This window comes from Capsicum annuum, chromosome 5 (genome assembly GCF_002878395.1).
Source record: "Capsicum annuum cultivar UCD-10X-F1 chromosome 5, UCD10Xv1.1, whole genome shotgun sequence".
In the NCBI taxonomy this organism is placed as follows: Eukaryota; Viridiplantae; Streptophyta; class Magnoliopsida; order Solanales; family Solanaceae; genus Capsicum; species Capsicum annuum.
The window spans coordinates 112,204,533-112,217,608 of NC_061115.1; the positions used below are offsets into that span (position 1 = coordinate 112,204,533).

Genomic DNA, 13,076 nt, shown 5'->3' on the forward strand with positions numbered 1-13,076 from the left:
TTTTCTGCAGAATGGGGAAAAGTTTTGCTCAGTACAAATGACCCTCAAGCTCGAGCGAGAACGAACCATCAGATCTTTCGCTTGAATTGGAGTAATTTAGCGTATCATACTTTTGAGGCCAAATAGGCTCTTGCATACCTACAATATTATATATTATCACACAGCTGAATTGAAACTAATGCACCTCAAATTATCAAAGTAATATTAATCTTTCCTTTTTCCCACAAATAAAACCCAAATTAGGTGCTTGGGATAAACTTTCTAAGTCTATTTTCAAACCTATTCAAGCTACGTCAAATTTACTACGCTCCAAAAACTAAATCATCTTGGGTGGTTGAAACTTTATTTAGCACGACTTCATGTAAGAGCATGTTGCGCTTTCAATCTTTAATTGTTCTAAAACCAATAGTTACAGTCAGATATGCGTAGAAACAATAATTCTCCCTCCAAGTAGTTAAGAATATAAGTCAAAAGATCAGTTTTCTCACGACTTGCATGAACAATGGGAAGACACCTTCCCTCAGCCCACCCATCCCCACCCCACCCCACCCCACAAGGAAAAAAAAATGAAAATAAATATCATAGAAATACAGATCTGCAGAGCTCGTTGTCTAAACTTTAAATAGAGACACTAATATTTGAATATAAGATTGAGTGGAGAACATCCACAGCAACTGGCCGACCGCTACATTCATAGCTAGCAATCTCATAATCGTATCCTTTTCACATCATTTTCCGGCACATTTACGTCGTTTCCACTCCCTCTTACCGGAATCACTGCTTGCCTTGGCACCTGCAGATAAAACATAGCATTCAGGATCATTTCATGCCACCTTTAAGTTTCAGAGAAGGAAATCTGATGGTTGACCTTGACTCTATCTGCCCATAACACAGGACAATGCAATTCCAAACTCAAAGTTCTAACATCTTTTTGGACATTCTCCTAACTAGAATCAAGTGAGTTCATTAATAATGGCACAACCTAAGGAATCATTATACAAACCAGAAAAATTCATGGTTATGCCAATTGCATCAACCAAATGTCCAGGGTACAAACTTACCCATTCATAATCTAACCAAGCACTGCATGAAATAAATTTGATGCACCTATTGCACAGATGGATAATTTTAATGGGACAATGCCGATACTCTTTTAGACCATTAGAGAAAAAAAGATTGCTTAAATGGTGATCTTACGTTTTCATCTGGAACCACAGCGTATCTCTCTGTAGGTGAAACCCAAGATTTTTCAGCTGAAGAGAAAGTTATAAGAAAATATCAGATACACGGGATCATTTAATTCTGTGAAAGACAAAGATTACAAAGACAAGCAGAGAGAGAGAGAGAGAGATGGCGAAGGCTGAGCAGATGTAAGACCTGTAGATGGGTCAAACGTCGAAGATCCGATTTGTTGTCCACTTGATCCATCAACACTTAACACTTCTATTATCCTTGGGACATACCTTCACATCTCAAGAACATCAGTTAGTTCAATTTTGAAAGTAATAAAAGGGCAGCCCGGTGCACTAAAGTTACCGCTATGTGCGGTGTCCGGGACAATTTTGAAAGTAATATAGCATGAAAATGTTTTGGTTCACTAAAGCATAATGTTGAAAATAGGGAACAGATGTCATCATCCATATGTAATTTTTACATATAGAATAGTAATTTTTAATTCCTAGCCGGAGGAATTACACTATTAGATGACAATAAGGGTGTCAAATTTTCACTTTGAGGACTGCACTAAATGATACTAAATACTTCTGGAAATTTGAAGTGTTATTCAATCAGGAAAAGCGTCCTACAAGCTTGACGAGACTTGCTACGACTCAAGTGTTAGAATGAGTAGGGCAAAAACAGTATATAAAATCCTACTTGGAAAAGAATTGTAATGTAGTGTCTATAAGAGGGTCTCAATGTAATTATGTAGATACACAATTCAATACTATTTTTCTCCATTATTTCATACATGGTATCAAGCATCAGTGAGAAACATTCAGAAAATTTAGTCAGTCTTGTGCATCAAATCTGGCGCCTATACAAGTTGTTGATTGTTTCATCCTCTGATTTGCGAATGTTGTGCAAAATAACACTAACATGAGTCTCAGAAATCCCAGGCGTTGAAACCCTAACAAGATCCACCGAAAAACGACACCTCACGCACTCTCACGCGTCGGGGACGGTACGATTTCTCATCGAGATTCCGATCGATTTCTCAGCTTTTCTTTGACTGTTAAGAGTCGCCCAGAGCTGTCAACCAGATTCCAGCATCTGTATATCGATTCCAGCAGTATTTTCCAGATTCCGATCGCCGGAACGAGAAATCTTTTCTGGTGACTTTCAGAATTCCAGATTATTGTTTCTTGTTGCTTTCTAGTCAAATTTCACAAGATATATTTTGGGTGTGATATATTTGGCTCCAAAAATACGGAAATTGGAAGTTCAAGTCCTATGATCGCTTTTGAACCATCAATGAGAAGTTCAAATCATTTGGATTGAGCTTCCTTGTTGAGTAGTCGTGCAAAGGTGTCCAAGATCAATTAGAGATCAAGGCAAGTGTGGTAGATGAAAAGGTAAAATCTAGTGAGACAGATGTGAAAGTCAAAGAGCAACGGGAGAGGGTTGGTGCTCAATTATGTAGCCTCTTATGGCGATCTATTGATTCCAAGTTGATGCCCCTGTTTCACCCATGCCAGACATGTCATTTAGTTTGCAAAAGGCTCGTGCTTTATACACTAATGACATATCTCATTTTTATGACGTGATATCTCGAATGACCAACTTAAAGAAACAAGAATCCGATGTCTACTTACTTGGGACATGTGCAAGCAGCCATGGAGGAATTCGAAGATGCCCATTACTACTGGAAAAACAACAAGAGCACAGACAGATGTTGTTTTTAGTTTTTACACTTGATGGGCTTCTTACTGATCATGATTTAATATGTGATAAGATTTTAGCTAGTCCTACGATTCCTACCGATTGATGGATTATTCTCTCGTCTACTTTGTCTTGTCGCGCCTCCCAGTCACAAAGTAATCTCATCAACCACCGTTGACTCATCTATTCTCGCATCTCAAACTCTACAAAAACGAACATTTCAACCTATGGAGAATCGGCGAGGAGAAGGTCGTTTTGGAAAATCTCGATTCAAGTGTAGTTATTGGCATAAGCTTGGACACACTCAGGACATGTCAAATTTTGCATAGTCCACCACCCAGTTATGACCCTATTGTTATAAAGGAATATACTGAGCTCCTTTGAAATCAAGCAAATAAGCAGACATCTCCACAGCCTAATCGATCATTCAATAATGCTCATATTGCTCAAACAGGATCATAAGTTCTTTCAATATCGAGCTAAGCAAGCCGACGTCTCCACAAGTAGCCTCGTTGGCTCAGCCTGGTGGTTCCGTTGCTGGTAATTCTTTTGCTTGTGTTTCATGATCTAGTACTCTTGAATCATGGGTCATGGACTTAGGAGCTTCTAATCATATTTCTGGTAATAAATCACTTCTGTCTGATATTGTATATTCACAATTTCTTCTTGCTATTACTTTAGCCAATGGGATCCAAACAAAACCAAAAGGAGTTGGACAAGACAAACCCCTATCTTCTCACTCTACAGTGTTCTTTATGTCTCTGGTTCTCTTTCTAATCTTGCATTTGTTAGTCGTTTGACGCGTGCCCTTCATTGTGGTATCACATTTTTTAATAATTTTTTTCGCATGCAGGACCGTAGCACAGGACAGACGATTGGCATAGGACATGAATCACAAAGCCTTTACTATCTTATCTCTTCAAATTCCTTCACAGCATGCGACGTTACAGACCCTCCAGACCTAAGTCACAAACATATGGGACATCCGAGCTACAAAAGATGTGATTGGTTTGTCTAGTTTATCCACATTAGATTATGAGTCGTGTCAACCTAGGAAGCACACCCCCTAAATTTTCACATAGTATTGAGAGTCGTTCAAAGTCTATTTTCTCATTAATCCATTTGATATTTGGGGTCCTAGTAAAGTCGGTTCACCCATAGGATTTCGTTATTTTGTTAGTTTTATTGATGATTTTTCAAGATGTACTTGGGTTATCTTAATGAAAGATCGTTCTGCGCTATTTTCTATATTCAAATGCTTTTGTGCTGAAACACAAAATCAATTAGGTGTTTTTATTCGTACTTTTTGTAGTGATGATGCCTCAGAATACTTATCCTCACATTTTCAGGAGTTTAGAACTCACCAAAGCACTATTCACCAGACATCTTATCTATACACTCCAGCAGAATGGAAATATAGGCATCTCGATGAGACTGTTCGCACTCTTCTCATTGAATCCCATGTTCCGCTGCAATTACTTATCTTTGGGGTAATGCAATCCGTGCATCTTGCTTTCTAATTAACAAAATGCCATCATCTTCTATTTAGAATTAGGTTCCCCAATCCATATTGTTTCCACAATCACATCTCTACTCTATCCCCTCTCATGTCTTTGGGAGCACATGTTTTGTTTATAAATTAGCCCCTCGTGCTCTCAAATATGTCTTCCTTGGTTACTCTTGAGTTCAAAAAAAATATCGTTGATATTCAATATTCGCTACTACATTATATCCGCTGATGTCGTCACATTTTTTGAATCTCAACCTTATTATAAGGTCTTGCCCATTCTTCCAGTCTTACCGGCACCAACCTTGGTGGAATCTATGGTTACTTTTGCATCTCCAGTTACAGTGCCACCACTTCTGACTTATCATCGTCGTACGCGTCCAACATTAGTCCCAAATGATTCATGTCATGCGCCTAACGTTGCTCCTACTACGGACTTGCCTCTTCCTAGCTAATCGATTGTCGTTGGTTTATGTGTAAAGTTGGTTTAGATGGCCAAGTTGATCGGCTTAAGGCATATCTTGTTGCCAAAGAATATACCCAGATATTTAGACTAGATTATAGCGACACTTTCTCTCTCATGGCTAAAATAGCATTTATCTATTTTTTTAGTCTATGGTTGTCATTCGTCATTGGCCTCATTATCAATTGAAAACTTTAAAAATGCTTTTCTACACATCATCTTGAGGAAAAACTTCATATGGTGCAACCACCGAATTTTGTTGCTCCAGGGGATTCTAGTAGCCTCGTATATCAATTGCGCAAGTCACTCTATGGTCTGAAATAGTCCCGTCGAGCCTGGTTTGGGATGTTCAGCACAGTAATTCAGGAGTTTGGCAGAATTCGTAGTGAAGCTGATCGCTCGGTATTTTATAGGCATTCTAAACCAAATTTGTGTATTTATTTGGTGGTTTATGTTGACAATATCGTTATCACTTGCAATGATTAAGACGGTATCACTAATTTGAAGAAACATTTCTTACAGCATTTTTAGACTGAAGTACCTTCTAGGTATTGAGGTTGCTCAGTCCAGATCAAGTATTGTTATTTCTCAATGCAAGTATGCCTTAGACATCCTTGAGGAGATAGGAATGATAGGAAATAGACCCATTGACACTCTTATGAATCCGAACTCTAAAATTTTGTCAGGACAGGGGAAGCCACTCAGTGATCCTAAAAGGTATAGGCGATTGGCTGGTTAGAAAGCTGAATTATCTCACAGTGACTAGACCTGAGATATCTTTTCCATCTTTTCCTGTGAGTGTTGTAAGTCAGTTTATGACTTCCCTTTGTGATAGTCATTGGGAAGCGGTTGTTCTTATTCTTCAATATATAAAGTTGGCTCTGTTAAAATATAAGTAGGAATAGGAATAGTATGCAAAATCCTACGTTGAAAAGGATTGTAATGCAGTGTCTATAAATAGGGTGTCAATGTAATTATGTAGACACTCAATAATATTTTTCTCCATTATTTCACATATGGTATCAAAGCAATCGTGAGAAAAATATCACTCCGACGTCACTGTGTCATTTTTCGGTGACAGAAGTCGCTATTCGAATAAATATAAGGTGTGTTTGGTATGAAAGAAAATGTTTTCCATGGAAAATGTTTTCTTAAAAAATGTTTTCCTGGAAAATAAGTTGATTTCTTACTTGTTTTCCTAAGTTTGGTTGGTGGATGGAAAATATTTTTTGAAAAATATTTTATAGTGTTTGGTTGGTGAATGAAAAAGTATTTTTCAAAAAATACATTCTATTGTTTAGCTAAAGCATAAAAATACATTTAGAAAAATAATTTTTGATCTCAAAAAATACTTTTTTTAGGGTGCATTCGACATGGAGGACAATTTTTTCTAGAAAAATAAGTTATTTCTTACTTATATTCATGTAATCGTTATGCAAATTGGATAAGTATATGTTTTCTAAAAGTATTTGTATATATTTAACAAAAATAATGAGAACAAATAGGATAAAAATAGTGGGATAAGAAAAAGTTTTGAATTTTTTGTTAAAAACAAATTAAAAATATTTTTTTTAGGGGGTTGATAGGTGGGGGTTAGGGTTGTCAAAATAGGTAATAAACAAATTAAATTTTTTTTAGGGGGGGGGGGGGGGGGGGGGGAAGAGGGGGAGAAGGTTGGTTAGGTGGGAGGGAAGGAAAGGTAAGAAAAAAGTTAGGATTTTTTTTTTGGAAGGAAGTAGGGGTTTGGATTTTGGGTAGGGGATGAGGTAAGAAAAATTTAAAATATTTTTTAATGGAGGGGGTGGGAGGTGGAAATTGAGGGTCGGATTAGGAATGGATGATTTTGAGAGTTATATGAATATTTCAACTTAAGAGTGAGGTTGAAAGAGAGTTATGGAAAATGTTTTCCTTACTTTTTGAAGAGAAGTCATTTTCCTTAAAATTGAGGAAAATGAGTTGATTTGGAAAACATTTTCCAAAACCTTTAAGCCAACCAAACATGAGAAAATTGGAAAACATTTTCTGGAAAATGTTTTCCTTCATACCAAACACACCCACATTTTCCGTCGGTATATTTCAAGGCAAACCAACACCACTATCATGTTCGAAACTTCTCGGCGAGCAAACCCCACTTAGACTCGCCGAGAATAGGCGTCATACGCGCCCTCACGCGCCACCGAAAGATATTCTCGAGCGAGCGTATTAGTTCGCGTCTCAATGCGTGCAGACAATTTCGATAACTTTTTCGACAGTTTCTTTTTTTCAGTAGCCTCGCCTCTTCATTCCAATGCTGCTCATATGATTATTTTCTAATTCCGAGCAACTTCTGGACATCAGATCTTATATCTGACAACTTTTCTTTTTCCCGGCCAAATTATGACAATATTTCTTTTTCCTGATTAAATCTGAATATTAGAGTAGATCAGAAACTAAGATGTCACAGTTTGTGAAGAATCAACGAAAGGAAGGTCGATTTGAAAGATCTCGACCTAGGTAGTTATTGTGAAAGGCTTGGACATATACTCGTGGCATATGTTATTCTCGACCAAAGTATAGTTATTGTAATAGGCTTGGACATACACGTGAAATATGTTATTCTTTGCATGGTCGGTCACCTAAAAATGTTCATATTGCCCAGTCTACACCATAGGTGATCAATGGATGTATTTATCTGACAGGGAATATAATGAGTATCTTCAGTATCGAGCAAGTAAGCATATATCTCTACCAATAGCCTCAACTGCACAATCTCATATCTTTGGATCATGGGTTGTGGACTTAGGTGCTTCTGATCATATTTCTGATGACAAATCACTTTTATCCGATATTATTTATTCACAATCTCTTCATGTTAATACTTTAGATCATGGAATCCGAACAGAACCAAAAGGAGTTGGACAAACCAAACCCCTATCTTCTGTCACTCTACTCTGTTCTTTATATCTCGGGTTGTCCTTTTAATCTTGCATCTGTTAGTCGTTTGACACGTGCCCTTCATTGTAGAAAAAAAAATTTGATGATTCTTTTCTAATGCAGGACCGCAAAATGGGACAGACAGTTGGCATAGGACATAAATCACAAGGCCTTTACTATCTTACCTCTTCAAATTCCTTCACAGCATGTTCCGTTACAGACCCTCCCGACCTTATTCACAAACGTTTGGGACATCCAAGTCTATCTAAGCTACAAAAGATGGTGCCTAGTTTGACTAGTCTATCCACATTAGATTGTGAGTCGTGTCAACTTGGGAAACACACTTGTGCTACATTTTCACGCGGTATTGAGTCATTCAGAGTATTTTCTCATTAGTTTATTTTGATATTTGGGGTCCTAGTAGAGTCGGTTCACCTTTAGAATTTCGTTACTTTGTTACTTTCATTGATGATTTTTCGAGATGTACTTGGGTTTACTTGATGACAGATCGTTCCGAGTTATTTTCTATATTCAAAAGTATATCAATTTGGTGTTTCTATTCGTGTTTTTCGCAGTGATAATGCCTTAGAATACTTATCCTCCCAGTTTCAGGAGTTTTTGACTCATCAAGGAATCATTCACCAAACATCATGTCCATACACTCCTCAGAGAACGGTATAGCAGAAAGGAAAAATAGGTATCTCACTGAAACTACTTGCACTCTTCTCATTGAATCCCATGTTCCGCTGCGTTTTTTGGGCGATGCAGTCCTCGCATCTTGCTATCTCATTAACAGAATGTCATCATCTTCGATCCAGAATCAGGTTCCCCATTCCCTACTGTTAGCATGATAAACAACTAAAAGATCATGAATTAATAGTGAATATTCTATATATTAATGTAATTATATATTGTAGTATATTTGTAATTATAGAGATGATGTAGTAATTAAAAAGATAGAATAGCAGATTATAAGGGACACAATAGTAGATTCAACGGAATAGAATAGATGATCTTTAGGGATAGGAAAGGTGAAGTTTGGGCATGTAATCTTTGAATACTTTTTACTTAATAAATAGCAAAACTCTCAACATCGATAGACATTCAGCACAAATTTGACATGGTATTAGAGCATTCTCTTGGCTGTTAGTTTCATAGAGTCCATTTTGGTTCAATTCAAATTTTAAAAAAAACTGGTTGTGTCAACGGTTTGTCAACATCTTGGACTTTTGATCTTGGTTATTCAGGGTTTTTTTCGAGTCATAGTGTTTCTAATTTTTATAGCTATTCACGAATGTGGCTTCGGATCAATTTGAATCCTTCAACGTTTGCTTCACCGGAAAAAATTATTCTTCCTGGGAATTTCAATTTCTATTATTTGTCACCGGAAAAGAACTATGAAGGCATATAGATGGAGGCAACCCTGCTTCTAATGTTCCTACAAAGTTAGGTGAATGGAAGATTAAGGATGCTCGGGTGATGACATGGCTTTTGGGGTCAATTGACCCTCTTATTGTTCTTAATCTCAAGCCTTACAAGACTGCTAAGGCCATGTGGGATTATTTACAAAAGGATTACTACCAAGACAATAGCGCAAGACGTTTTCAGTTAGAGTATGAAATTGCTAATTACTCTCAAGGAGATCAATCCATTCAGAATTATTAGTCTGGATTTCAAAATTTATGGGCTGAATTTACATATATTGTTTATGCCAAAATACCTACCGAATCTCTTTCTATAATTCAGGCAGTTCATGAGCAAAGCAAGCGAGACCAATTTTTGATGAAGCTACGCTTCGAGAGTGTTCGCTCTCACTTGATGAATCGGGACCCATCTCCCTCCTTGGATGTTTGTTTTAGCAAATTACTCTGTGAAGAGTAGCATTTTGTCACAAAAAATGCTTTCAAACAAGTTGATGATGTTGTTGCATTTGTTGCCCAAGGTAAAGGAAAGAGTAGGGATATGACTAGAACTCAATGCTTCAATTGCAAGGAATATGGTCATACTGCTAGCAATTGTGGTAGGAAGTTTTGTAATTGTTGCAAACAACAAGGACACATTATCAAAGAGTGTCTCACACGCCCTCAAAACCGTAAGGTTAATGCTTTTTAAGCTGGGATAAATGGTTTCACTACTGAGAACTCATCTTCGAGACAAGTTCTTACTCCTGAAATAGTAAGACAAATGACCATGTCAGCCTTTTCAGCTTTGGGGCTACAAGGTAATGATCTTGCATCTAATTTTTGGCTTGTTGATTCTGGCGCTTCCAATCATATGACCAACTCAGCTAGTATGCTAAAAAATGTTCATAGGTATCATGGTCCATCACAAATTCAAATTGCCAATGGTAGTAATTTACCCATTACAAAGGTTGAGGATATTACTAAAACTTTCAACAATGTTTTTGTGCCACCAAAGCTCTCCACTAGTCTTATTTCAGTTGGACAATTGGTAGATAACAATTGTGATGTGAATTTTTCTCGTAATAGTTGTCTTATGCAGGATCAAGTGTCGAAAACGATAATTGTGAATGGGCCTAAAGTTGGACGACTGTTTCCTATATACTTGTCCACTCCTCATGTTCTATCATTTGCTTGTACTTCTACACCTAGTAAGAATGAGGTATGACATAAGCACTTAGGACATCCAAAATCTATTGTGTTGTCTTATTTATCAAATTCGGGTTTATTAGAGAATAAAAATCAATTTTCCACTGCTTCTTTTGATTGTTCTACTTGTAAATTGGGCAAAAGTAAAATACTTCCTTTTCCTAGTTTTGATAGTTGTGCTACAAAGTGTTTTGATGCCATTCATGTTTGGGGTATTTCACCAATTGTTTCTCATGTTCATTTCAATTACTTTGTGACATTTATAAATGATTATAGTCGATTTACGTGGGTATATTTTCTTCGTTCCAAATCTGAGGTATTTTCCATATTCAAGACATTTTTGGCCTATATTGAGACTCAATTTTCTACTTGCATCAAATTATTAAGATCTGATTCTGGTATAGAATATATGTCTTATGAATTCAAAAATGTTCTGCTTGAAAAAAAAATTGTCTCACAACGCTCTTGTCCATATACACCACAACAAAATGGAGTTCCTGAATGTAAAGATCGTCATATTTTAGATGTCACTCATACTTTATTGATTGAGTCCTCTGTTCCATCTAAGTATTGGGTGGAAACTTCGTCTACTATTGTTTACTTAATTAGTAGACTACCATGTAAAGTGTTAAATCTTGAATCTCCGTGTTTTTGTCTTTATCGCAAAAATCCAAGCCATGATAATTTTCATACATTTGGTTGTATTTGTTTTGTGCATCTTCCTCCTTCTCACCGCAATAAACTTTTTGTTCAGTCTACTATTTGTGTTTTTCTGGGTTATAGTACTTCAAAGAAAGGTTTTCTCGGTTATTATCCATATTCTAAAAATTTCATGTATCTAGAAATATTGTTTTCTTGGAGAATAAGTATTTCTTTCCTACTCATGTTGAGTCATCTCCTGTTTCTCCTCTTCTTCTTACTTTTGAGGATTTGTCTTCTTCTTCTAAGAGGTTCAAACCTGGATTTGTGTATGAACGTCGGCGGGCAACTTTACCCCCTCCCGATATTGATCCACCACCTGAAATTGCTCCATAACTAGAATCTGAGAATTCTTCAAGGCCTGCTCCTCTTAAGCCCACTCAGCGATCTACCAAAGTATCTCGTACTCCTAATTGATATGGTTTTTCATCTACTTTATCTAACATTTCCGTTCCAACTTGTTACTTGCAAGTTTCCAAGCATGAATGTTGGCAGAAAGCAATGAAGGAAGAACTTTCGGCTTTTAAAGAAAATGACACATGGGATATTGTTTCGTGTCCTTCAAATGTCCATCCAACTGGATGTAAATGGGTTTATTCAATTAAACTTCATTCTGATGTAACTCTTGATAGGTACAAAGCTCGGTTGGTTGTTCTTGGTAACAAACAGGAGTATGGTGTGAACTTTGAGGAGACTTTTGCACCGGTAGCAAAAATGACTACGATGCAAACTATTATTGCCATTGCTACTTCGCAGAACTGGACTCTTCATCAAATAGATGTCAAAAATACTTTTCTTCAAGGTGATCTCAAATAGGATATTTATATGAAACCTTCACCATGTTTGTTCTCATCGCCTTAAGTTGAAGAAATCTTTGTATTGTATGGATTAAAACAAGCCCCCACAGCTTGGTTTGACAAATTTCGATCTACTTTGCTACAATTCTCTTTTGAGTAGAGCAAATATGACTCATCTTTGTTTCTTCGAAAAACATCTACAGGTTGTATTCTTCTTTTGGTATATGTAGATGACATTATTATTACAAGAACTGATTCTTCACTAATCACTAGCTTGCAACAACAACTTAAGGATTCTTTTCATATGAAAGATCTCGGTACCCTTACATACTTCTTGGAATTGGAAGTTCATATGGATTCTTCAGGTGTGTTTCTAAACCAACAGAAATATGCTCAGGATCTGATATCTTTGGCTGGTTTTCAAGATTCCTCCTCCGTAGATACTCCATTAGAATTAAATGTAAAGTATCATCGTGAGGAAGGCGATCTTCTTCCTAATCCAACTATGTTTCGGCAATTAGTTGGGAGCTTAAATTACCTTACTATTACCTGGCATGACATCTCTTTTGCAATTCAACAAGTTAGTCAATTTATGCAAGCTTCACGTTATCTCCATTTAGTGGTTGTACGTCGCATCATTTGATATCTCCTAGGAACATCTAATCGTGGATTATTCTTTCCTAGTGGTTCTCTCATTCGTCTTAATGCTTTTAGTAATTCTGACTGGGTGGGATGTCCCGATACCCGTTGTTCAGTTACTGGTTGGTGCATGTTTCTGGGAGATTTCTTGATATCTTGGAAGAGTAAGAAACAAAATCGTGTCTCAAAATCTTCAACAGAGGCTGAATATCGATCTATGTCTACTGCTTGCTCCGAGGTTGTATAGCTTCGTGGATTACTTGCTGAGATTGATTTTCCTCAATCTACTATGACTCCTCTTCATGTTGATAGTACAAGTGTTATTCAGATTGCTACTAATCCGGTTTATCATGAGAGGACCAAGACTATCATTATATATGAGAAGCTGTAGATAAAGGACTTATTACTCTTCCACACGTGTTCAGTGATCTTCAAATAGTTGATGTGTTTATAAAATCCATGCCACAACGTCATCAGTTTTTAATAGTCAAATTGATGCTTCTTGATCCACTAACATCAATTTGAGGGGGGATGTTAGCATGATAAACAACTTAAAGATCATAAATTAA

The 13,076-nt window shown here is 36.8% G+C and overlaps 1 protein-coding gene across 2 annotated transcripts in view; it reads right to left on the reverse strand.

The window, feature by feature from the left end:
- Positions 1-356: 356 nt before the first annotated feature.
- The window catches only part of LOC107852991 (ultraviolet-B receptor UVR8), a 96,264-nt gene continuing 83,544 nt past the window's right edge, over positions 357-13,076 (reverse strand). For both annotated transcript variants that reach the window (XM_016698021.2, XM_016698020.2), the window contains 3 exons: positions 1,378-1,463; positions 1,198-1,253; positions 357-793 (listed from right to left, as the gene is read on the reverse strand). In XM_016698021.2, the coding sequence (XP_016553507.1) occupies positions 707-793; positions 1,198-1,253; positions 1,378-1,463 (229 nt within the window). In that variant the 3' untranslated portion in view covers positions 357-706. The remainder of the gene's footprint in view (positions 794-1,197; positions 1,254-1,377; positions 1,464-13,076) is intronic.